Below are 27,941 nucleotides of genomic sequence, written 5' to 3'. Positions count from 1 at the left end.
CATATCTAAAGCAGATTCACAGCTGTATCAGGTGGACTTCAGCGTAAACCTATTACATGAGAGTTAATCTGCCAGCCTTTATGTGTATTTGAGATTGTCATAGGTATTTGCCATTGATTTGATTGGACTTCTCTTCCTCTCTTCTTTTTGGTTTCTTTAGGATAAAATCATGGGTAGATAAGATGCAAGAAGACCTCGTAACTTTGGCACGAACTGCAAGTGGAGTGGACCAGCTTGCTGCGGTGAGTTGGAAGATATGCCTTAGAGTGCAATAACAGGAAGAGTGAAATGAATGGTGTGCATCATCTAGGTATTATGATCATTTAATTGTAACATAGTAAAAAGACTGGGAAATTAAACTCTGTAGTGTTTCTCTTCTACAGTGCTTACTGAGAGAGAAATGAATAACATAGGCATCATTCAATTCTCTCTTTTTGTGTTGCAACACTTTCTTGTTGCTAATATTTAATCAGCTTTGCAGCATTGGACATAAGGCTTACCATTATTGCAACACTCCCACCTTAAATGAGTGCTTTTATGTTATATGTTTGTCAGATAAAGTATCCAGGAAGCAACCATTCACAGCAGTCAAACATTCTGCTCTATATCAACAAGGGAGACCATTTCTGGGCATATATTCACAGCTGTGAAGCAGCCGTTGGCTACAAGAAACAGATGAGAATGAAAATTAGTTATATTCAGCTATTTTAATTTAATACAAAGTGTGTTTTAGGAATGAACTTATTGTTGTAGGAAATAAATTATTGTTTCATTGAGAAGACATTTTTGTGCTATATTTCATTCATAGAGGCTAAAAACACATTCTGAGATGGCAGAACTATGTAGTCACAATTCAGAAAATGTCAGGATTAGGCTACCTAAAAACTTTGTTTATACATCGTCACAAAGTATGCAACCACATGTTCATATATTTCCCTTTCCCTATCCCTGCCCATCCTGATGAAGGAAGGGCTGTGGCACTGCATGTACATGAGGAACATAAATGAAGTTTGCAGAGATTATTTTAGTTGTGGCCTTTCCTAACATTTGAGTGCTTGATATTGCAAAATAAATAAAAGAGTATTAAAACAGATGCTTTAGATGCAGTTTTTAATCTTAGAAATCCCCAAACAAACAGAAAACAAAATCCTAACTGAAACCAAAATCTTGAAATCCTAGCAAAAAAAGCATTAGATTGATACACATGTGGGTTTCCACAATAAGGTCTCAACAACACAGAAACGTCTATTACTTAAGCTTCCTGACGAACTGTAAGGTTATCCCAGCATGGAAAGCTGATGGGATTTTTTGTAGGTGGATTTCACACATATCTGCTGACAGAGGACAAGAAGGCTTGTGAATCATGTCTCTCTCTGCATGTTTTGGTGAGGAGTTTCTGCTAAGTGGATTCAGGGTCCTTTTTGCTCATCTGTTCTCTGTGTGATCCATTATCCTCCGTACTTGTGGTGTCTCTTTTTCCCCATGTGATGGTTTCACAATGCTAGGTAGCTAAGCTTCACCATGCTGCTCTCTCATTTCCCCTCCTCCAAAGAACAAGGAGAGCTGTGGTCAGACCCTAAAGTTTTGTCTCCACCACTCCTTCACAGTCACTCCCTGCCCCTGCTTCACATGGGGTCCCTCCCACAGAACGCTGTCCTTCCTGAACTGATCCTGTGGGGGCTTTCACGGGCAGGAGCTCTTTAAGAACTGCTCCGACACGGATCCATACCATGGGGTCCATACATCAGGAGCAAACTGCTCCAGCACAGGTTCCCCATGGGCAGCAGCTCCTCCAAGACCCCCTTGCTCCTGCGTGGGCTCCTCTCCATGAGCTGCAGCTCCGGCCCGGGGCCTGCTCCTGCGGGGGCTCTCCATGGGCCGCAGCCTCCTCCAGGCCACATCCACCTGCCCCACCAGGGGCTCCTCCATGGGCTGCAGCGTGGAGATCTGCTCCATGTGGGACCCATGGGCTGCAGGGGGACAGCCTGCTCCACCATAGGCTGCAAGGGAACTGCTGCTCTGGCACCTGAAGCACCTCCTGTCTTCCTTCTACACTCACTTTCGTGCAGAGATGTTTCTCTCACATTTTCTAACTCCTTTCTTCCAGCTGCTGTTGCATGGTGGGTTCTTTTTTGTTGTTGTTTCTTATATGCTCACTCACAAAGGTGCAATGAGCATCACACAGACTAGTAGTGCATTCCTTTTGGAACCAACTGGAGCAGGCCCTGATTTAACAGGGGGCAGCTGCTGGACTCTTCTCACAGAGGCCACCCCTGCAACCCCCCTGCGACCAAAACCTTGCTGTGTGAACCCAGTACATCCCACCATACCCTCATTCAGCGTCATATGTCAGATCCGACATTGGCCCTTCCATTCCATATTCCTGCTATGCTGGTTGGGCTATCTTTCAGTCCTCCTGAATACATTCTTTGTTTCTGTTCCAGTTTCTGCTGACAAGTATTTTTCTTCACCCTTCCTATCTTTCCCTCCATTACTAGTTCTCAGTCTCAGACATGTAGTTTGTTTCTCCTTTCCTCTCCAGTCTCTTCTCTCCTTATTCTTTGCCTGCCAGTCTGTTGTCTCCTACATCATCCCAATCATTTATCCTTTGTTCCTCATCTACTTGTCATCTCTTCTTTCTTGCACTGATTAGACCACAGGTATGATCTGGAGATCACTGGAGAGACCAGAGTAAGTCTGAGTTTTAGTTGTGGAGGAAGCATGATGGGAGTGAAACTGTCTGGTTTGGAATACATCTGCATGTAGGATCTTGGGGATGTAGCTGAAAAATCTCTCCAGTGACATGCAGTTGTTTTTCGGGCTAAAATGCAATATACAGGAAGGAATAAAAGATCTATCTTTGAAAGAATACTTTATATCTTTAGTCTACAGTGAAGGAAATATAGAATATTTCAAAGAGAAATGTTTTACAGAGAATTTCTAATTGAGCAAAACAATGAGATAATGTCTTAACCATTTTGCCTGTCATTTCCATGCAAAGAAAGCATAGTAAAATAAGTAATGAAAAACCAAGAGATTGACACTCTCACTCATATTTCCCCCCTACCCCAAGGAAAATGTTACTTTGTATAGCTAAAATTAATAAAATTTACAAGCTGCTAAAACAATCTTCTAATTATAACTGCTGGGCAAGCATAGTAGTATGCAATGCCACTGGCTATAGTTATAGTATACAATAGTAACATTCATGCTGAAAAAAACATTATCTTTGAATACTGTAGGTAAGTTGCTTTTCCAAAGTTAAAATTTATAGCACAGTTGAAGCAAATCATAAGTTATCCTTGAGGATATTCACAAGATGGTCAATATTTGCATGTAATTTCAGGATTAGAAGCAAAAAAAAAAGGGGGTGGGGAAGGGGGTGTTTCAGTGTAAAATATCCCTCTATCAAAGCCATTTGTTTGACCTAAATTGCATGATGTCTTTAACTTTAGTTGTTTTTGATTAGCTCTCTTCAACGGTAAACAGTCTCTCCCTCTTTCCTTCTGTTTGCAGGTAGTTCTCACTTTCACATTTTTGAGCAGCATCATTTCTTTTCTGCTTACTGCCTATTAATGTTTAGTCAGATCTCCTCTGAAATGAACCACAGTCTTGCAAAAATGGAGATTACAAGACATTAAAAACAGCATGCTTGCATGCCTGTCACTTCTATTCACGGAACTTGCCTTCAGTTGCTTAAGCTTTAAAAATGCTTAACAGTTCAACTGAATTTTCAGCTTTGATTCTGGCTCATTACTTTGACTACTTCCAGAATTCTTTGGACCAAGCCTGTAGTCTTCATGCTTTTGGATAGCTTCAAAACATTTTTTTTTTTTTTTTTTGCTTGTTTACCCTCCTACCCCAAAACAGAGTGATCAATTCAAAAACAAGGAGCACAGGGCTTCTGCTATAAAACAGTAGATGTGACTTTCTGTGAACAGCTGTAGTACTAGAGTATGTAGTGGTGGAATGTTATTCTTTGGTCAGGTACATATCCAGAAGGAGAAATGTGTTTCCTGTTTCTTAAAAAAGTCAGTTTTGATTTGGCCAAGTGATGAGGTTAAAACTCATAAGAAAGACATTTCACAGCTTATAACCATTTTATAGCCTGCTGAACTCAGTAGAATAAGTCCAACTGATTCAGGTAAACTTTGTGCCTTCTTTATCCAGCTGGGTCTTCTGCGAAGAACCATGAGGTGAGTAAGATAGCTCTCGAGGTAGCATGTTCACTAATTTCTCAGCTGGAGTGAATTGTTTCTTCAAAAGCCAAGGATTTTCCAGATAGCTGCTGTACCATGCAGGTTTATGGTGTTTCCAAACTTGTTGAAGATGTCTTATTGTTCACCGGTGTTATACATACCTGCACATAAGTTTGATGTTCGTGTCTGTTTATGCAGTTGAAAATTATCCTACACAATGGTCTGTTCTGGAGAACTGTGAAATACTTTCTTCTGGCCACAACAGAGAGGCATAGGAACACTGCCAGAACCCTTGATGTATGTGTTGTATCTTAAAGGAGGCTGTAGTGAGGTGGGGATTGGTCTATCCTCCCATGTGCCTGGTGACAGGATGAGGGGGAATGGGCTAAAGTTGCACCAGGGGAGGTTTAGGTTGGATATTGGGAAAAACTTCTTTACCAAAAGGGTTGCTAGGCATTGGGATGGGATGCCCAGGGAAGTGGTGGAGTCACCATCCCTGGAGGTCTTTAAAAGACGTTTAGATGTAGAGCTTAGTGATATGGCTTAGTGGAGGACTGGTTAGTGTTAGATCAGAGGTTGGACTCCGTGATCTTGGAGGTCTCTTCCAACCTAGAAATTCTGTGATTCTGTGATTTTAGTCTGGGGGAGAGAGAATATAAAACTCAAAATGTAACATCTACTTCCATATAAATAAAGAAATTCAGAATAAAACACCTTCAAAATTAAGCAAGAAAACTGTTATGTGACTGTTTAGTGTCTCTGTAAAAGTTGGTGGACGCAGACATCCAGTGAGAGAACGTTTTTTATCTTTAAGGCGTTTATATTCATCGTGTATTGAATTTAATGGAATCGCGTTTATGAAATGAATCCCCTCAGAGAAGGATTCCCTTTTCTTTTTTTCTCTGAACGATTTCTTACAGTCACTTGGAATCACAATATTGACCTGGTGACTAACAACATTCCTCTTGTTTTGGGGCAGATAATAGAGCCATTGTAAACCATTGCATTAATAACAACTTCTGAAAACATCTTTATGGTGTGGACAAATTATTATATAATCATAAATGTTTCACATAGTGTTAAAAAAGAGAAGTTATTTGGGAATTTATTTAGTGATTACTTCAATAATGACTATGTTTCTGAAAATATCACAGAATCACAGAATCACAGAATTTCTAGGTTGGAAGAGACCTCAAGGTCATCGAGTCCAACCTCCAACCTAACGCTAACAGCCCTCCACTAAACCATATCCCTAAGCTCTACATCTAAACGTCTTTTGAAGACTTCCAGTGATGGTGACTCCACCACTTCCCTGGGCAGCCTGTTCCAGTGCCTCACAATCCTTTCAGTGAAGAAGTTCTTCCTAACATCTAACCTAAAACTCCCCTGGCGCAACTTAAGCCCATTCCCCCTCGTCCTGTCACCAGGCACGTGGGAGAACAGGCCAACCCCCACCTCGCTACAGCCTCCCTTGAGGTACCTAAAAAGAGCGATAAGGTCACCCCTGAGCCTCCTCTTCTCCAGGCTGAACAAGGCCAGCTCCCTCAGCCGCTCCTCGTAGGACTTGTTCTCCAGGCCCCTCACCAGCTTCATCGCCCTTCTCTGGACCCGCTCAAGCACCTCCATGTCCTTCTTGTAGCGAGGGGCCCAAAACTGAACACAGTACTCGAGGTGCGGCCTCACCAGAGCTGAGTACAGGGGGACGATCACCTCCCTAGCCCTGCTGGTCACGCTGTTCCTGATACAAGCCAGGATGCTGTTGGCCTTCTTGGCCACCTGAGCACACTGCTGGCTCATATTCAGCCGACTATCCACCATCACTCCCAGGTCCTTCTCTGCCTGGCAGCTTTCCAACCATTCCTCTCCCAGCCTGTAGCTCTGCTTGGGGTTATTGCGCCCCAGGTGCAGGACCCGGCACTTGGCCTTGTTAAACTTCATGCAGTTGACCTCAGCCCATCGGTGCAGCCTATCCAGATCCTCCTGCAGAGCTTTCCTACCCTCAAGCAGATCGACACACGCACCTAACTTGGTGTCATCTGCGAACTTACTGAGGGTGCACTCGATGCCCTCGTCCAGATCATCGATGAAGATATGAAAGAGGACCGGCCCCAGCACCGAGCCCTGGGGGACGCCACTAGTGACTGGCCTCCAACTGGACTTGGCTCCATTCACCACAACTCTTTGGGCCCGGCTATCCAGCCAGTTTCTAACCCAACAAAGCGTGCGCCAGTCCAAGCCAAGAGCAGCCAGTTTCTTGAGGAGAATGCTGTGGGAGACAGTGTCAAAAGCCTTGCTGAAGTCAAGGTAGACCACATCCACAGCCTTTCCCTCATCCACCCAGCACGTCACTCTGTCATAGAAGGAGATCAGGTTCGTCAGGCATGACCTGCCTTTCATAAACCCATGCTGACTGGGCCTGATCGCCTGCTTCCCCTGCAAGTGCTATATGAATATGTTTATGCCAATGGAAATTTCATAAACTCTTTTTCTTGTTACCAGTGATAACAGCAATACCTGTGGTAAGCAAAACGTCCAAAAAGATTGGATTCAAGTGAATGAAAAGTTCTAAATTGAGGCTGCTCTTATCCATAGCCTTAAAAAAAACTATCAGTATAACAGTAGTAGAAGGAACAGAAAATAATTGTGTGTAAGAGATGGAGAGGCAGGTGAGAGTTGAGTGATTTTTTTAAAGTGCACAGAGAATAAGTTCTTTAATATATCAATGCTCATCTACTCCTTTGCTAAATTAGTTAGTAAGAAGAGTAAGGACCATGCAGAGAACTCTGATCCAACCAGGTACTGAGCTCGGATTTTCATTTGCCTATTTAGAGCTTTAATACAAGATCATTCTTTCTCTGAATTAGTTGTGGTAGATTGTTAGTTTGGCAGTACATATCAGCACAAATACCAGAGCCACATAAATGTGAATTCTTTATCAGTAAGACCGATTGTGTTTAAAATTCATTTGCTCCTTGTATCTCTCAAGTCTTACTTAAACTGTCTGGGAAAGTCTCAAAAGAGTCTTCCAAAAATAGATCTTAAGTACATTTTTAAATACTGCTTTTTTTGGACATTAATTGGGAGTTAGAGCAAGATCTGGGAGAATTCCAACTTGGATTTAATACATACGTAATATCTTCATCACAGTAATGTGAAGATTGTTTCAACAAGTAAGGAAGTCAGGATTCAAGATGCCAAAATAATCAGCTGGTTGAAAACTGGCAGAGCTCCACTGACTTCAGTGTATTACTCTGATTTACATTAGCTAAGAATTATGCCTAACATTTGATTTACAATTCAAGCAAGTAAAAACTATTTTTGAGAAGAAAACAGAATGAAACAAAAAAACTTTAACCATTTTTACATAATGTAAAAAAGAGAGGACATAGCTTGATATTGCTGCTGTTGTAGTTGCTGAGATGAAAAGGGTATTGTTGGGTACTTTCAATGATTTAATAGATTTTTTTTTTCCCTAGAAGAGCAAAGGGAATGTTCATCAGGTGGTTTTGTATGTACAACAAATTGAGACTTGAAAGCAAGATTACAGGATACACTGTAAAATCTTTAAGGAGGTACAAGATGTCTAACATGCTTCTTTAAATATCTCTTGACAAAGGCACAGCTTAGTATATGCCCTTTAATGGTATAAATGATGTGTTTTAAAATATAAAATAGTAATTGTCATTTAATATATTTTAAAATATAAAATTGTAATTGTCATTTCAACTTAAAAGGGTTCATGTAACTTTGTCCTACTTGTGAACTCTCTGTGCTGTCAGGCATTATGAAGCTTCTCTGGTAAGAATGATAGCAGTCTCTACAGAGCAAATAGACTTTCAGGGAAAAAAAAAAAAGAAGGTATAGACAGCACTTTAAAAGAATTTTTAAATCTATGCAGCAAAATAAATATTGAGTATGTATCTTATCTCACTAGCTTCATTTATCTGTAGATGCTCTATCTTAGTAAAGAAAAAAAATGCACAAAAAGTTCAAAGTCAAGTTTTTTACCTATGAAGAGTTACCTCAGCATGCTGAAAAAAATAGGTAGAGATCCTATTGAACTACAAGATTAAGTAAATAAGTAGCCATATTTTGATGGAAGTATGCTCAACTTCCATTTTCACATAGACATTTCACAGCAAAGGCCCATGACTAAGCTAATTGACAGCTCTTTTAATCTAATAAACTACAAGTATGCTTTTGCTTTCTAGTTCCTAAAATACCTCTAGGGACAAGAGAAAAGAGGGAAGGATCCTTGCAGTACACAGAGAGGAAGACCTCAGAGTAGAGAATATGCCTTATAGCAATGCACAAGCCTGTCTGTTCCAAACTGATTGAAGAGAATCCTATTTTACATAAACACTGTATTAAAAATGTGGGTCTGTTAAGAGCTTTGACGTGACAAACACACAGGAGCTTCACTATGACTACTATGGCAAAGAAATGCCATCTTGTACAGTGTAACCTTTTCAAGCAATGGCATAATTGAACAAAACAGCAGTTACAGATGCTGTTCCAAGGAAATTTAGTCTCTGAATCTGTTTCTTTTTTGGTACATTGCTGCAAAAACAATCCATGCATGATGTTCACAAGCCATGCTATTATTAAAGTCCCAAGAGCTGTAGAGTGAACCCATATAGAATGACTCGGCCTTTAAATGATATTCATACCAAGATAGAAATACTGTGCCTTCCTCCAGAATGAAACAGAGCTACACACGGGTGTTTGTTGTGTGGCAACAAGTTCCATTCACAGTCAGTCCACCAGCAACTGTTAGATATTTTTTTTAATTTATTTTCTCTCTTGAATACTATTTTAGAATAATTAGCTCTTTCTTGCCGAACACTCAGCCACGGTTCTGCATGAGCACATTTCAGCCATTGCTCAGTGTGAGGTCTATGTGCCTAACACACAGATGGTGGGAGTCAGCTGAAGCACTCAGATTGGCAGCAGATTCCCAGTCCATGCTTTCAGATTTTCACATCCCTGGATAAGTCCATAGAGTTTATCTGAGATGAGTGACTTTTAAGAGACTGGTCTCTGATTTGAGCTGCCCTGGAGCATGAATGTTCAGGAAGGCTTCCTTCTGCCAGAAGGAATTATAACCTAGCGGTAATTTTCTGTTGGACTTATTACAAATTCCAGCAAAGATACTGTTATGTTCTCGAAGCTCCACAGATAGAGGCATGTCACTAACTTTTTATCTGTAGAAGCTGTCATATGCCACTAAATTTTTATGTAGAGAAGCTGTCATATAGAGCTTTCCTTGATCTCTTCATTAACTGTATAGACATATGTGCAAGGGGAGACTTTAGCAGCTTTCTTGAAATTAACGTAAAATTTCTATTTGCATGTGTCTTCTCTACTGTCATCATAGGTGGTCTGAAATTCTTGGTGTGAAAGGTGGCTTGACAGACAAGTTGGCAGTAAATGTTTTAATTCTTACTATTTTTCTCTTTAATGGAATTAATTAGTGAACACTTTATATAAATTTGGAATTATTTGGAATTATTAATTCAAGCAATTAAGCTGATACAGAGAATTTAAATTTCCTTTTTTTTTTTTTTTTTTTTTACTAGCTTTACTCTCTCTCTTTTTTTTTTTTTTTTTTTTTTCCCTTACTGTATTTATCAGGTTGCATTCAGCTTGAATATGGTTTAGCCAAAGGCAAAGAGTTTTGTACCTCATGCTGTTCTCTGATGAACTACCAGATGGACCTAGGGGACATATGGCCACATTCCAGAATATACTACATTCATCCTTGTTAAGATTAAAGTAATGGAGAGTTTTATTACTAAGAAAAGTATAAAAGAAATGTGAGATCTTGATTTTTTTTTTGTTTGTTTAAAGTAGTTTTGATTTCAAGAATAACATCCCAAATGCAATTAGTTTGCATTTCTCTGAAGACCTTTTCTATGGACTTTGCAAGTCTGAATTTCATTTGGTTGTTCTGATTGTTATAGATTCTGATTAATTTGTCACTATTTTAACCCTGAATTTTTAGGCACATGACTTCTGATCAAACAGAAATATATTGATGTGAATGTGTGCAGTCTCCATCCTTCATCACTCCTGAAACTGGAAAAAAAAAAAAACACTAATGCCTCAACAGGTGTAGGCATACCATGAATAACCATGAAGCTGTTCACTGCATGCCCTGGGTGTACTCTCTAGTGCTCTATGAAAGGAAAGCAAGTGTTTAAAGAAGTTGAATATTGGAATCAAGGAGTCTTTCATATGCAGGCAATAGATTGTGGCATCGAGTCAGGTTCATAATGGCTGGTCTCAAAAGTCAGAAAATATTGTATCCTTTCTGTTCTCCTTTTGTTTCTTTTTATTTTATTTAAGAGAACAGAAGTCTAAAATATTTTTTAACCTCAAGTAAAATAGAGGAATTTTCAGTCATAAAACCTAAACACAACTAAATTTTAAAGTGTCATTTTGAAAAGAAAATTAAAAACAAAATTAACAAAACAAAAATCACAGGTGTTTTGAAATTATTGAAGCATTTCTTGGAATTTCATTGGATTACTGGTTTTATATTAGATGAAAATTCCCTGAGTTCACACAATTTCTATGAGTGGTTCTATCAGGTCTATAACCGCAGTTTTCTGTGAATGTGCAGTTTCTTACACTGTTTTTCTCAGGAGCAGAAGGAGAAAAATCTAAAAACATGGAACCAACTCTAAATTTTCTTCTTTTTCAGTAATTTATAATGTAATACATCGTTTATCAGAAATTTGGAATGGGTGAGTGGGCTGAGTATGAGGCTAGTGCTCTGAAACGCCTGAATTGTAAGCATAAATTAGCTATTGTACACCATTTACATTTGTGTCTTTTGCCTCATCCCTAAGGCAAGGACAACAGTTTGCTGTTGGAATGGGGTGTGGTGGTGGGAAATGAGTCCAAGATTACTTTTAGAATGGAATCTCTTGACTTGAACATTGTTATGAATGGGTTGTTACAGTGAAACCTAGGAATTTCATGTAATCATTGAGAAGCTGGAATCCATTTGCAAGAATTTAAACAATATATGAGATAGGTTAGAGTGGTTAGGGATTACCAAAATACAGAAACTGAATTTTTATAATACAGTATTTACAAAGGTATGTCTCATTTGAGTGGTATACCACTGCCACTGCTATGCTCTACAACCAAATACTAAAGCTGGAAATGTTAAAAATAGAAAGTTAAACGTTAAAATCCTCCAAACTAATTTCTTTTGAGTTTACACATTGCTAACCAATGTCAAGAGGTCAGTAAAATTAAATCACTTTTAAAAATGCAGCCTGGAAAATTTGAAGACACATCTGCAAGTTCTCTTTGTAATCCAAATGGAAATTAAGAGACTGTCAAAACACAGGGAGCCTCATTTATTATTTGCAGATGCTGCTCTCCCTCTGTTCCCTTAGCAATAAACTGGCATTTTGAAGAGTTCCTTCTTCCAGCAGGCAAAATCAGCTGTAAGTCATTAGGAATAGGTGGATGCATTAAAAAAGCTTCTTCAGACTCAAGGGAAGGAAGGGGTAGCCTAATATTACTGTAGTTTTAATTACTATTTGATGATCTGGATAATCTTTGTGCAAAAAATGTTCTTGGTTCATTTACAGCTTTCCACTGGTTTTAACACTAATAAAAATTGTCCTAAAACTAAGAAAAGCTGTCCTATTCTTGCCTCACTTTGTGGTCATATACAGATGATGGTTGTAACTAATCAAGAAAGCTAATCAATTTCCACATTTTCTGGTTAGTAAAACATCAAAATAGAATCTGCTATGAATAAATATAACATTTGGGGAGAGTCAGTAGGTGTTAAATGGCATTAACAGCAGCTGAGGCAGGATAAAATTTCCTAAAAGTAAATGAGTTTGACAAATGAGACAAGTGTCCACCTCAAAATATGCCAGAAAAGCATGAGAAATATAAAACATTTTTTTCTATTTTTCTTCTGTTACAACAAAAAAAAATAACTTGTAAACATTCTACTCACTGCATGGGTTGGGATTCAAGGGTTCTCATCCAGTATCAACTAAAAACTTGAGCTAAAATCTGAAAATGCTGTGAAACCATTAAATGGTGTAGTCTTGTTACTTAGTACTCTATCACTGTGAAACAAAATCACCTGCCTTAACTACATTTTTTCAATTAAGGGGGATTTTCAGATCCATCTTTGATGTTGGTACAAAAGCAGAGGTACTCATGTTTTATGAAGATTTGAATGCAAAATAACAATTACAAAAATTACTTCTTAATTTTAAAGTCCTCTAGACTACTTTCTTAATTATCAGCTGTTGAAAGTGTCTGATGATTCCATCCTGCAAAGTATCCCTGATTATCTGCTTTCCTTTGAGTAGGCACCTGAGTGAGCCAATTGACTCTGGCACTACTTAGATTCTTTCTGATGTTAACTGAGGCATAAGTGTTTCCAAAATGGTGTAGAATTGAACTCAGCCTGCATGTATTACCTAGGAATGAACTCTCTGTGATAATTTCTTTCCTAATGTGTACATCACTGCTATGGTATGGCATGGTTTTCAAAGTGGCAGTTGCCATGTCACATGTCATCTCAGATCTGAACAGCAGTCAGTGATCAGGCAAGTGATTCAGAAAAGCAACAGATACAGTAAACTATTGTTTTTTCCTTTGTGTTATTGTCATGAATTTCAAGAATGAAGGCATCAGGGGGTTGCTAGGGAGCAACTGTAATCTTATTTATACATATATAAAAGCAGAGAGTAAGACACGTTTAAAGTACTCAGTCTGATTTCTTTGTGTACCGAACTTGAGAAGGAACACTTTTCAATATGTTCTGCAATGGATCACTTGTTATTCAAAGAAAAGAAGCATCTTGTTGAAAAAAAAAAAAAAAGAAGTTCTCTGACATGTATTAGAAATACAGATTGTAACTTTGTAAATAGGATATGATAGTGAGAAGACAGAATTTGTTCCCTTTGGGTAGATTACATAGTTGTCTATGACTGTTCAAAATTTGAGTTAAAGGACAATACCCACAGCAATAAAAAGTTAGCAGTAATAATCACTCAAGTAGATTGGAGTGATTTTGTCTTCTTGCCTGCTTCCAAGATCCGTTCATATGTTTAGATGTCTGTCAAACAGTCACCCCTTCTTTTCTTTTCTCGCATATGTGAGATCATGACATGTCACTTCATGTCTCTCATGAAGCCAAAATTGAATAATTTGTTGATTTTTTTTTTCTGATAAAACAGTATAATTTTGTCAGAATATTTGTTTTCAAAACTTTACCTGAAATTTCAGTAAGAAATGTACTTTTTTATTATTTATTTATTTATTTTTAATTTTAAGCAAGACAATTCTTTTCTCTCCAGGAATAATTTTTTGGGTAAATCTATATCATTTTGTTTCAGAGGGGGAGAGGGGAAACGGAGAGCAGTGAATGAACTCAACAACAATTCTGGACTGAGTTAAAGTAGATTTATAAATTAGAAAAACTTTTTAAGTTACATGTTAGCTATATTTTTATTTGACACTGATATGGTTCATTAAGCAAGGATTTTGCTTCATTCAAGAACAGTAAGTCAACTCTATTGTCTAGATAAGGGACTCTATTGTCTAGATAAGGGGCAGACAAATACTCTGAGAATAAAACCTTTGGATGTGCCTCTTTCTTTCAGTAGCTATAAATGTGAGTTGGGATGCTTGCTTAGCCTTAGTTTTAGAAATCTCAGAGCTACATAAATCTCAAACTAAGTGTTAGCAAAGAGCAGACATTGCTCATCAGTTCTTACTGGTTTCAACAGAGGATTATCCAATGCACAGAACCAGCTTTGATGTTGAGTGGCCCAGCCTGTCAGCTGGGCTGGACTCCAGCAGTGACCTCCAGACACTGGGATCTTTCTGCATCTAGCCCCCCAGCACTGAAGACTCTGAACGTTCTTTTAGTTTGAGGACAACTCTGTACCTAAGTTATTTCTTTGCTTTTGTGACATACTCTGCAGCAGCTAATAAGTACTCTGGAGTTGCTGGTGCATGAGTTGTGCATTGGAAAGGTGCTGGCTTTGAATGTGGTGTCAGATTAGCTCTTTCTCAGCCACAGGTAGTAAATCTGGGATGGCTTCATAAAGAAACGTGCAAATATCTGTGACAAGTGTTCTCCAGTTCTCCTAGTTCCAGGTGGTTAATGCTGAGGTAATGTTTCCATTGTATAGCAGCCACCTGAGTCAGGGAGGGAGGGGGGATTTTAGTTTTGTGCTGTTGTAAGGGAGCTGGATGCTGGTAGCAGTCTATCAGCAGCTTCAGAACTGAGAGGCAATGAACCAGGTCCAGGATTCATCCAGGGCCTCCAGTTAGGAGCAAAAGGAGATGGGGCTAGGGACAGGCTGGAAACAAGGCTACAATGTGGGTCTGAAGTCAATCAAAGTGATAGGACTGGAAAAAAAGCTATAACAAACATCTGAGAGGTCCATCTAGGAGATTGACTACATATGGCATAGGTCCAAGGTCCATTCAGGAGTTAGGGCTGAAAACAGTCATACCTACAGAGTAGCTGCCCAGGACTAGGCTGAAATGGAGCCCATGCACAGGGGTGCAGGCAGAGGATCCCTGTGAGGTAGGTCATGGTCATTAATTCCCATCAGCTTACTCAGGACCTTGACACAGGTCAGCAGAGATACATGCTCACCCACAGGCATGTAACAAAAATAAAAACTGTTGAGAGACCTATAAAAAGACCAGAAAACGAGTTCATAAGCAGGCCCCCATCACAACAGAAGGCGAGAGACTTTTTGGTAGGACCTAGAGGGAACTGATCAAGGGATGCCTTCTCCAAAAGTAGGGGGAGGGCAAGAACAGATTAATAGACAAACTCTTAATTAATTTGTGCTCAATTCAAATTTTATTTAAAAAGTTAACTGCTTTAGTATATAAGCTTGTAAAACCTAGCTCCAGATTTCAAAAACACTCAAAGTATCTCAAAGCTTTTGTTGATTTGTGGTCTGAAGCACAGTAGTGTCTTTGAACAGTAGTTTTACCTTCATGATAGTCTTCAGCTGGTCTAGACTGATTATAAATATTGATTGTTCATCAAGGTGTCACACCAGCCTAGCTGGGCTATCTGATGTTGGAAGTAGTATCAAAGTAGCACAAGCATAATAGATTTATTTACCTTTGTACAGACAGGTAAGTTGAGGTGTTTTGTTTCTTTATTCCAAAGCACATTTTAAGGTAGGAAAAGACATATTATTATTGGTTAATGGTTACAATTCTGAGTTTGGACTTCTGAAGATCTCATCTCATATGACATCTTACATCCATACGAGTACTTGGTGGTGGAACTGAGATTGGTGTGTACGCATCCCAGACCTGTGTTGGGACCTTGGCTAGGTTAGCACTGTTTGAAGAAACATCTCCTTTTTTTTTTTTTTTTTTTTTTTTTTTTTTTTTTTTTCCTTAAATGGGGAAATGGACAGTTAATATAATAAATAAAAAAGGGAATGGAATTTTGCTGTAGTTTAGAATGACTCAACATAAATTATTATTCTTTGTTACTTGGGTAATCTTTTGAAATAATGCCAAGACTGCTGACCATCCAAAACAGATAATTTATCACTCTCAGGAACTTGTATGAGAAGCTAGCTTTTCTACCTGTAATAAAGCATGAAGGCCATTTAAATGAAATTGCAGCCTTAAAGCCCAGCCCAATGCCTGCCACAATGTAGCAAGAGTCATGCAATGAATGTACATCTTTCAATTTGTACAGAAATGTTTGACTTTCCCTGGCAAGTCTGGTAGAAAGAAAGAAGAATGTCTCTTTGTAGGGGATTTATAAATATGTCCTTGAAGAATGAGTGGAGAGGGACATGTTCTGCTGAGGAACAGGCAGTTTTTTTCATCTTTACCACATTCAGCTGTTGTCCTTGTTCTTGTGTTGTTCCATACTCATATGACACCCACCTCCACCCCCATCATATTTCTTCTTTAAAACCTTGCAGTTTATTATACCAGAATAAATATTTAGCATTTAGAAAGCCATCTTTCCTGAATACAAAAGTCCATGGCTATTGACTTCAGAGAAAAATTAAAGCATTTTTTGTGCTATGACCTTATGGATTTTACTTAGTCATGCAATGAAGCTTTATTCTCTGAAAAATGCTAGGGTTTTACTGACAAATTGGAGAGCTTTTAGCAGAACATTAGTGATTAAAGTACTAAAAATGATTTTAGATGTAAAAGCCAGCAGAAACTTACATTCACTTGGTCAAAGCAATTTCATAAATTGTATTCAAATTAGCTCTTCTTAACAAGCCATGGAGCCTGCCAAATTGCATTTTGAAAGGCGAATGAGCACACCTTTGCTGATAAGACCCTTTATGGCTATTTGAGATGAGCTTTTGCTAATTGTGTTTGACTGCGAGGTGGGAGGCTTTGAGAATGAAAAGTTTGTTACAGAGAGCCAAATTCTGAGGCGTGTATCATTTCCCCATGTGCTGCTGCACTGAACTGCTGCAGTGTTAGAACTGAGGTAGAGAAAAGGGGAACAGGCAACAAATAAATTATGTACACCCCTCTTAAATAATTAGTGAATGTTTCTTACACTGTTCCTTGGTAGCTCTCATGCTTCAGGAAAATAAAGGAGTGTGTTAAGTTCTGAGTTATTTCTGATGCCTTTTGTTTAAGATGTTGTGGGATAAATCGTCCACCAGTGATACTAACAGGGGAGATAGGTGCTACAAGTCCTGGAGTAGCGTAACATGGGGAGAAGTCAGCAACTCAACTCAGTTAATTGCTGACTCAATATTGGAGATCTTGTGCAAGACTCAGTCTTTTTTTTTTTTTTTTTTTTTTGGGGGGGGGGTGCAGGGGGTGTTGTAGAGTGGAGTGAGTGGGAAGGAGGGAGAGAGGTGTTGATTTTCATTTTTTTGATTTAAAGACACACAGTAGTTTCTGAAGCCAGCCTTGTAGTTGGGCTCTCTCAGTGGCAGGACCAATAATGCAGGTTACGAAGGTTTTAAGTTGAAGTATGAACAGGACTGCCATCAGTTGTGGCTGTTATCTCCTTGTTAAGTGGTTCAGGCTTTTGAGCTATTTTTATAGCTGGTAAAAAGAAAACATTTCTTTTTATTATTATTATTATTAAGTATGCTCCCACTAGACCACACTTTGATAGCCCACAGCTTTCAAGTCACCCAGGATGGGAGGTTTGGGAACAAATTGCCTATAGGAGTGGTGTGTATGAAAAACTGGAATGTTTTCAGATGGGGGTTTACAGGGTCAAGTTTGCTGTAAGAGTGGATTACACATAGGGATGAAAACGTGTATCTTTCATCCAGGTTCTTGAACCCTTACAAGTATGGCTTACTATAACTTTGCTCTGTACTCAAAGGTTAATTCCAGATTCAATTTAACTCAGAATCCTGTGCAAATTTGATGTTTCTCAGGGAAAAAGCTAAGATCTAAAATCTGTAGTGATTGGTTGTAACATAAAATTTATTACTGTTTTTTGAGGGGTAATTTTCAGCTATGCTATTAAACTCTTTTATCAACAACAACAACAAAATGAGATTTTGTTGTGTTCCCAAGATAAAATTTCTATGTGACAATTTTGAAAATCAAGCACCTCAAAAACATCCAAACTATAATCAGTGTTCGTTATAAACTATCTTTCTTTATAATGGTTTTCTACTCTGGATGCACTGAATTTTTAGAACTATTGCTACTATACCAAGAATTAGAGCATATTCCAGTTATTTAATTACTGATGGAAGGATAACATTTCTGTAGGAAAATAAATAAATAAATCAGTGTTCTGAAATTCAAAATTGATGGAAACCTTTGACAACTTATGAGACATGCCTGATAAAAATTTGCAGATATAACTGTAGTTGTCAGAAATTTACTTGTGATAACACCCATCAGCTACAAGCATCAGAGGGAGACAGATTTGGTGAGTCTTTTTAAGGTCTCCATAGCTTTAACCCGAAAAACCTGGCAGGGCTGGTAGACTTAGCCTGGTCTGCAGTTTCTCAGTTCTTGCGCTGGCTTGCAGCCAGCACATTAGTGCTGGACCTGTTCCTGTGTGTGCCTGGAATTACTTCCCAGGAGACAGCACAGCCCCATCAGGCAGCCTTTCGGAAAGGCAGAGTACTTGAGTAAACTCAGGCCATCTGTTGGTTGCATAAATTAGTTCTCCCCATTTGCCCATCTAGCCATAAGGTATCCACTTTTTGTTTTCTTTTGCCAAATAATATATTTTTCTTTCTCTGTATAGTTCTATCCAGGACAGACATAGGCAAATGATTTTTTTTTCTATTTTTTTTTTTCTTCTTTACTTCTCGTGGTTGTACATTGCTCATTGTAGCGGCTTTGTTTAACAAATCAAATTATCTCATTTATATGTGCTCTGCTTTGTAAATAGCTATGATTCCTCACCAAAAATGACCTTTATTCATGACAAGGAAGAAACATCCCTTGCCCCCTTCCTCTTTTTTATCCCCCCCTCCCTTTTTTTTTTTTTAACATTTCCCTTTTGTTGTTTTGTTTTGCCTTTTTTCTCTTATTTATTTTTCCTTCCTCTTCCTCTTCTCTTTCCTCATGAATACTTATACTATAATATGAATAAATAGATAAGGGACTAAATCGATTGCATTAGCATAATTTAAATTATTTACTTCAAAAGCATGTTGGTTGTTCAGTATTCAAGAAAAATTAAATTCAGCAGTGATTATTTGGTTTCAGCTTCAGTCATTTTAAAAGATCTTTCTTACTTTTGTCTTAGCTCTCTATGAGAACCTGATTCCTTGAGAATTTAGAAGTTGAATATTCAGTCACTAGAATCAGTCAGTTTTGAAGATTTATTAAGTGGTTTTTAGTGGCACCTTTTACCAATCAAACAAAAATGTGAAGTATTTCTTTCGTGAAGCACATTGGGATTATCCTAACAACAATCTTTCTGTAGATCTCTAGTAAGAACAGAGGATTTACTGATATTTGTTCTGTCAAGTCACTGCTTATTTTGAAAGTCAGTTGCCATCTTAATTTATTTCAATTTTTTCCTCTTTCAGATATATTTGAAATACAGAGATTTGTATACTGTAGAAGCCAACAACCCTCGTCAGCTAGTGGAAATTGCAGCCAGAGACATTGAAAAACTACTGAGTAACAGGTCCAAGGCCTTGGTGGTGAGTACTAATTGGTTAGGTTTTTTATTTAGTATTTTTTAAAATGTATATGTACTGTTGAAGCATGATTTTATTGTTATTTTTGCTGCCTTATACACTTATACTTGCTATACACTTACGGGCAGTGTCAGCCTGATGTTTACAGAACATGACATGTAGAAAGATAGCTCACAACTTCATGGTAGAAAATGAACTCATTAGTTAGTTGGCATAGGGCAGATGCTTATAATATTGATGGGCAGACTAGGAAACATGGCCAAGTAACAAATCAAATTATAAATAGATCAGAAAATAGCCCTCTAAGTGGTGCACATGAATGTTTATGACTGGAAGATCACTGTACTCTACAGTCATGATCTTGGGGAAACAAGAATTGAAGATTTTTCTTTAAAAAGTGATTTAAAAATAATGGTGTCTTTGAAGTTATGTTAATTTTGGTATTATTGCTAAATAAATCTGTTGATATTTGTTTTCTTCATCTTTTCAATTCCTCAGTCTTTCTTGATGGTAACAACTAATTCTTCTCTTTCAACAAATCTAGCCATGTGTGAATCACATTTATTTCTAGACCTATTCTATTTCTGACTTGATAATTTAATTTGTATTTCAATCATGTTTTGTATCAGCAAAGTTAATCCTGAGCTACTAGTGTGAGGATTGTGCTGCATGATGATCTCATAATTCTTTATGGTTTAAATAAGCAGCAGCTATTTTTTGAAAATGTTTTTTTTTTTGTCAGCAGTCCCTTTCTATTCTGTCTTACGAAAGGCCAAACCTGGATAATTGCTTTTTATGACTCCTACTTGCAAAAATATGAATTCTGTAATGTAGTTTGCCTTTCAAACAATAGTCACCAAATACACACAAGGGGGACCTGGATGAATTCATAAACATACCTTTTATAGAGTGGAGCTATTAGAAATAGGCTTAAAGGACAGAACAGCAGGTTGGGATTCCCTGAGCAGTAGTATATCCACTTTGACTTGCAGATGATTTTGGATGTGTCATTTGAAGTGTAAGTGAGAAGAAAGAAGGATTAATTCACCAAACTTTAGACATCTACTGCATAGACTGTGTGGACGTTAAAACTCTGCTGGTTGCCCTAAAGTCCCTTTTTGTTCAGTGGAACAAAGCAGGCACTTCTCAGCCAGGACTGATCTGAAATGTTCTAAGACTATACAATGGGATGAGCTTGGACTCAATACTCCATAGTCCGGAGTATGGACTTCTCTCTTCTTTATCAGAGGTGCCTAGATGTATATATATCTATGCTGTTGGTGTGTAAAGCTGGGGGAAATGAGTTCCACTCCAGCAGTCCTTCTATCAGCACAGTTTGACTTAGCTGAAGAATCAATCTGCATGCTATGCTGAGAACTAGTTTTCTTGTAGGAGATGAGAGGAAACTAGGGAAGTCATTTGCTTAGTCAGTTGTCCATGCATAGGTACCACAGGAGGTATGTGTTTTCCTGCTGCTTCTGCTTAGCAGGAGTTCACTCTTGCAGTTTCTATAGCTTCCCTAACATGTAATGTAAATCAGTGTTGTCTGGGAAAAAATTCTCTGTGCTTCAGTTAAATGGGTGGAAAATTGTTTGCTTTCCTTTTGTAACTCAGTGGGCATGTGTTTATGTAGCTTTCTGTGGACTTTGTATTATTACTGCAAAATATTATGAGTCATTTATAGACCTGTGTGAATACACCATTTTTTCCATCAATTTTCCATGAACTCATGCAAGTCTGATACGTGTAAGTTATCAAATCCAAATTTTATTATTTTCCCTAGACTCATGATTCTAGTAGAGATTTTTGCATATGTATGGTGTTTTTTCATAAAACCTTAAGAAAATGAAATAAGTGTCTCATGCTTAGTTTAGAAAAGATTCCAGAACAGTTTTTTCTGTGAAGATGGAGGAAGAAGGGTGTCCCATCTCATTTTAGATGAGCTCTTGATCATTCTTTCAGAAGGGTAATATGATTCAGTTCCCTGAAGTAAAAGAAGACTAAATTAGGGAAAAAACATTCTTTCAGTGCAGCCTCTCTCTCTCAAAAAAAAAATATTTTTCAGAAATTCTCGGATAATTTTAAATGTTCAAGTCAATAAGGCAAATAAATTCCTCCAAATGTATTAGTGGCTTAAGACCTATGACTTTAAAACCAGTTTTATTAGTTTAGAGGATGTGACTCATGATGTCTTTAGTGCTTGAGGTTGGCATTACTGACAGTGCTGCAGTGAATGTACAATACTTATTATTTTTAGCTGCATGCTATCATTTTAGGATGTGCACAGTGGTTCTCTGCATACCAGCAAGATTTCTTCATGACCTCTATATCAATCTTGCTACTTCATGCAGTGTAATTCACCCTCAGATTGCAATAATTTAGCTCCCCCATGCTTCCCACAACTGAATTTGATTTTCCATCCTTTAAATACTAATCAATGCTATTTCTTTTTAGTGTTAGAACACCTCTAAAGTTTTTAATGTGACTTTTTTTTTTTTTTTTGCCCGGGAATCGCAAGAATTTACAAACATTAACTACATGATTACAGCACAAATGTAAGATCCTTTTTCTTTTTTTCTTTTTTTTCTTTTTTTTTTTTTTTTGTGGTAAACTGATTGAAATGATTTTTTGAAACTTTTTTCTACTCTTGTTCAAGAAGAACTGAGCTGGCTTATGTATATAAATATCTGAGGAGAGGGTGTTGAGAGGATGGAGCCGGTCTCTTTTCATCTGAGCCCAGCAATAGGACGAGAAGCGATGGGCACAAACTGAAGCACAGGAGGCTCAATATGAGGGGGCACTCTGAGGGTGACAGAGCACTGAGACAGGTTGCACAGAGAGGTTCTGAAGTCTCCTTCACTGGAGATATTCAAAACCCAACTGGATACCATCCTGTGCTATGTGCTCTAGGTGGTCCTACTCAGCAAGGGGGTTGGACTAGATGATCTTCAGAGGTCCCTTCCAACCTCAGCCATTCTGGGAATCTGTGATTTTGTGATTCTGACTTGTAGAGGTTGTCAGATTCTTAAAGTTTGTCTTGTGAAAAATTTCTGTGAATGTTGTGGGAGCTTTTTTGTCCTAAATTTATCTGTCTATCTATGGTAATCTATTGTGCTTTCTTAGTCACTCCTATTTTGTTTGTTTTTAATTTAAGTATGTACATACATTTTAAAAGTTTGTCAAATACATTTTTTTTCAGAAGACATTTCTGGGTATGATCAGTCAATAGACGGTTCCTGAGAAAATGTACTTTTCCTTATGTATCAAATGCCAGACACAGCCAAAGCCATACATTCAAAAATGAGTATTACCTCTCAAATTAGTAAACCCAAGTCAATGGTGATTAAGCTTTTAATGTGATTTTAATTGTTTGTTTTAGCTTCTAATTTCTGATTCAGACATCTTTCTTCTCAACTATTACCAAGGTTAGCTGTTCTGGGAAGTTCTATTATTGGTTCTTTAAAAATATGTGTTTCTTATGTATATTCATGTACCCAGGGGCTTAGTCTGATTTAAAAATAATAAAAATAAAGGGGGTGAGGGGGAAGACCTAAAAAGCATTACCTAAGGGGAGAAATACCCTTTTATTAACTTAACCCCTAGTCAGATCTCTTTGCTGACTCATATTTTACATCATTATCAATTCTAGATCACTTTGCGTTGTTTTCCCTGATGCCATCATCTTAAGAGCTCCTAATGGCTCAGGTATTTGTACTGTCTTTTCTATTTGCAGTTCTCCTGGGTTTATATCAGAGCTTTCAATGACTCCTGTTTTTAAATTTTCCTATTTTAGGAAGGTTTTTTATACATGAGACACTTGCTTGTTATCTCCTGAATCTGAGCTGATACTTTCTACTAAGATAATTTCTTCACCTTCCGTATGTTTGCTGCTTCTTTTTCTTTTCATGGACTATCTTTATGCTTGCATTTTGTAAACTTTATGTAGTGAAGCTGAATTGTTTATCTGAAGTTTAAGTCATCTTAAATCTACAGGGTCACATTTTTTCTGAAATTAGAAGTGGAGTTGAACATAACTGTTACTAATGACTGCACAGAGAATTTTACTGTTAGGGCTTATGTGACTCAAAGTGTTAATTAAGACCTGAATCATGAAAAGAATTTGATGGAAGAGGATTATACATCCTCCAGTAATGCCATGAGGAAGGTGCCAGTGAAGGTTATCAGTGGTGTCATTGCTCAAACACTAGCATACTACGGAGATGGCTATGATTTTTCCTAGGCATGCTACACAGACAATCTCTGGGCAAGGTTATAATAAGTATTAGTGATGACTTTTCTAATACTATGTTAGCATCCCTTGAGCTGCAAGAGCACTTTAAATGAAAAATAACACTTGTATACTACATTATATTTGTGTTTTCATGCACCTTTATGCTAGAAAATTATATAATTAGGAAAGATAAAATTACTTCTGTGCATTACACAAGAAAGACTTGAGTAATTTGGAAAAGCATTATGATTTCATTTCTGGTTTATATATGAAATGATTTTAAGGAAAATTTGGACAAAGATGACTTGTTCCACTCTAAAGAAAGAAATTCTACTGTTGTTTTTCAATGTGTGTGAATTTACGCTAATATGAAAAAATGTTTGTGAGCAGCTTTAAAGGTGGTTGAAATAGGTGTATGGCTGGGCATGGGGAAAAGGGAAAGCCCTGATCTGAACTCAGAGGGATTTGCTAAATGACTTTTGCCAGAAAATGAGGACCATAGCACAAAAAGCAAAGATGAAAAGAACACGGAGGCTTTTCTAGCAAATTGCAATGGAGAAGGAGGGTTGTATCAGCTGTAAGGAGGGAGACAAGCACCAGCTCATGGTCAATGATGTCAAAGAATGCCATGTGTCAGGGCCTGCTGTTTAAACAGTGAACATGTCTTTTTTTGCTTTACTGTTGATTACTATTGCATACTTGCCTGTCTTAACTCTTACCAAGCATACACCATTTAAGTATTATGAGATTTCCATATTTACATGGTATTATGTGCAAGTTCATATTCTGTCTATATGTATCCTGCTAAAAGGTGGTATATAGGCTAGCTGTGCTACCAATGTGACCTGCATTTGCATGTTTGGGATGGTGGAGGCTTTGTTGAAAATATATCCTGCAGTAACTAAGGGCAAAATTCCCAAAGGTTCTTGCATGCTTTTCAGGTACTCCCCATTCATCAGTGCAATAGCTGTCTGGAGCTATGTAGATCATGCTAGTAGATCATAAGCTTTCAGTTCTGCTGGAAGCAAAATAATATAAATAAAAACTTTTCTATGTACAAGAAAGTGAGGATACTTGCATTTGGAAACAACTGTTTTATGAGTATCACTAGAAATACTGAAAAGTATTTGACATTGTAATAATTTATAAAATACAGTTAGAAGAGTTACAAATATTTTCCCACAGACTGTGTAAATTTAAAACCTTTTAAACTCATAAATATGTGAGTTGGACTCATGACATATTTCTTTATTACTCATGTAAAACACTGTAGTAAGCTTAAGCTTCGCAAAGATCCCAATTTTTGTTGTCACACTTTAAAAATTGTGAATAGTGTTTTTTAGAAAATTATATTTTAAAAAATCAGTGGTTTGCAAAAGGCTTTTGGGATTTTGTTTTTCAGTTATCCATCATGTTGTGAGGGAAATGAAGTATGACTTACTTTAAAGCAGTGTCTGATCCAGTGCTGCACACTAAACCCAAGGTGCAGCCTCATTTTTCTGCAGTGTGGTGTCATCAGTTGTGCAGCCCTCAGCCTTCATCTGTCCACCTGAGCAGCCCAATACTCATTAGGTATCGGGGAGCATCTCTAATGTTCCATCTCAGGAAAATCTGAAGTTTTACCTTCTTGCACTTTTTTATTTATTTTATTTTATTTTATTTAGCTGAAGAGAGGTTAGATCTTTTAGGTAAGAGAAAATTAAATTGGAGAGAAAATGATGATTACAGAATACCTACTAACACTCTTTACAAGCACAGCCTGCAGAAAATGTTGGAAACAACATCAAAATATCCTATTTCCTGCTTCAGTAAGGTCCTTTTCCACATTCTCAAGTTATTTACTAAATACTCTTTTTTTACTCTTTCTGAAAGACCTTGCATCAGTGTCAGTACTTTGTTATCAACACTATAATGCATACTGAGTGCATTATTTAATAAACTTTTGTTCCATTACTGCCCATATTGAAAGGAAACAGCATAACTGTTTATATAAAACAAAGACTCAAATTCCACTAAAATACCTTTCACCAGAGAATGAGAGACATTCATATTTTCACTGTCAAATCCTTGCCTAAGGTTTCTTTGTGTTACTTTCTATTGGGTTATTTGCTTTTACTTGTTTTCTTGGGACTGTAGAGTTTCATGCAATTTTGCACATTATTGTCCAGATTTCTTCAGACATCTCAACCAGAGAAATCATATCTTCATTCTAGCCTTTATGCCTTGGGTTCTTCTGAAAACTGAGGAAAGTGAGTTTCCATGGAAACTGAGGCACAGATTGTGTGCTAGGAGGCAGGTTGCCTCTATGTGACATTGGGAAATGTCCAAGGTGCACCGTTGTGGCTGTGGCTGGGAATGAGGAGCTCAGAGTGTTTGTCTGCTAGTTTAAATACAGTTTCAACACAGCTGTGCAAGTATGTCCAGATTCCCTTATATTTTCCTGCTCATATGGAATAAGGCTTCAGTATCTCACAATACAACTGGAAAATTTAAATAAACCTGTTATAATTTATTTTAAGATTCCTGAGCAGAGATGTCATCCACTTTAAATAGGATTGGGAATTTTTCTGTGGTATCAAAGATCTATATGACTAAAATAAATTTTGTGGGTGTGCTTGATACTTTTTTTTTTTTTTTTTTTTTTTTTTGGCTGGGGGGGAGGGTTCCAGAGGACGGGTTCCAAAGCTTTAACCTGAGTTTTGTTTTGGATCCCTAAAACACACTTAGTATCCTAGATAGCCTTCCAAGACACCTACTTTCTTGTCTGTGAATGATAAATCACTTATACTAACAAGATGTTTTTCTATTATTTTAAAATACACGATAGATAAATTTTGATTGACTGCCGTGTTTGTTTAGTGGAACCTGCACTGGGCAGCATCTCTTGCTTAGTGCTCTGTTGCAATTCAACCACTAGTCTCCTGAGCTGCTGCAGAAATGTCAAAGAAGCCTGAATTCTCACACCTAACACCTAAAGATTAACCAATCCATGAAGGTTTGGGGCAGGTTTGTGAGATAAAAATATCCGTGTATACATATGGATATACATCTAAATCTGGACACACACGAGTGTGTTGAAGTTGCATCTGAATTATATTCCAGTATACATGTAGATACTGTACACGTATATGTGTACACACACAACTATTTTTTAATCTAACGGGTAAATAAACAAGACATCTGACCAGCGAGGAAGATTTGCAGCTTGGTTGTCTTCTTTCCCATTTAAGCACTCTGATTGCAAGGCTCAAGTCCTCCAATCTATAACATACATGTAAGCTGTGCACAAATCACCTTCTGAAACAATTTAATGCTAACAACTGCTCTCTGCTGTCATTATCATCCCCCTCAAAAATGTTAAATTAATTTATTCTTGTCTTCAGACTGCGAGGACCAGAGTATTTGCCCTATAACCTGAAAATTATGTTATTTTCAAGAGGTGTAATTTGGATACTCCTAAAGTATCTGCAATCCTGACTTCTCTCATTATTTTGTAAAACATGATATGGTAAACACTGTGATTTTGTCATTAGGAGACACTGATTAACTAGGTCTTGAAACACTTGATATTTCCTTTTTCCCATTTCACACACCAATGCAATATCCTATAGAATCAACACAGAAAAGGAGAGGTCCCAGTTTTAGTGGTGGATTGTGATGGCTTCAGAATGTTCATCAAGACATAGTCTTTCCCTTCTCCTTTCCTAGCTGATTTTAAGGACTTAAACCATGTTGAAAACTGATTTCAAAACTAATTCCAGTAAAAATGTTACACTTTCAAGTGTTTCTACCATTTTGACTCACTTGCCAGTTACATGCACTGCTGGGCAATTGTATTTTAAAAGGCTCAAGCTGGAGAGATTCAGAGAAGAAAAATAGTTTGTATTGTTGTTTGTCTCATACCAAATAACACTTTCCAACACTTTGTTTGTATTTCCTGATACATGAGAGGCTGGTCATCATGCAGAACAGTTAGCGCTCTGTGTGCTGGGTTGTTTACCGAAATAATTTCAGGTCTGACTTAGTAGGAAGAGAAAATGTACATGGATAGAAAAGGGCAAACTAACAAAAATAAATTAACAGTTAAAAAGATGAACAGAGTTTTGTCTATACTTGTCTTTGGGCAGTGCATGCATATACCTATACAAAGGTTTTATGGTGGTTTTCACTCTAATATTGGAATTGTTAGGTTATAGCAGTTTATTCTGTTTAATCTTTCAAAATATTTTATTCCTTTATTTGAGCTTTGTATTTCACCCTGGGGGTGACTCTTGGGCTATACAGAAGGTATTGAATGAAAGTATTCCAGTGTGTTAGCAGCATTACAAAACAAATGATTTAAATTCTGATGAAATCCTA

At 37.6% G+C, this 27,941-nt stretch overlaps 1 protein-coding gene across 7 annotated transcripts in view; it reads left to right on the top strand.

Annotated features, from left to right (window-relative positions):
• CACNA2D1 (calcium voltage-gated channel auxiliary subunit alpha2delta 1) overlaps positions 1-27,941 on the top strand; it is a 425,824-nt gene that overhangs the window by 59,538 nt on the left and 338,345 nt on the right. For all 7 annotated transcript variants that reach the window (XM_084535082.1, XM_084535080.1, XM_084535079.1 and 4 more), the window contains exons 2-3: positions 161-242; positions 19,238-19,354. In XM_084535082.1, coding sequence (XP_084391208.1) covers positions 161-242; positions 19,238-19,354 — 199 coding nt within the window. The remainder of the gene's footprint in view (positions 1-160; positions 243-19,237; positions 19,355-27,941) is intronic.

This window comes from Aythya ferina, assembly GCF_964211825.1.
Source record: "Aythya ferina genome assembly, chromosome: 1".
Taxonomy (NCBI): domain Eukaryota; kingdom Metazoa; phylum Chordata; class Aves; order Anseriformes; family Anatidae; genus Aythya; species Aythya ferina.
This window is presented reverse-complemented; position numbering and strand designations above follow the sequence as displayed.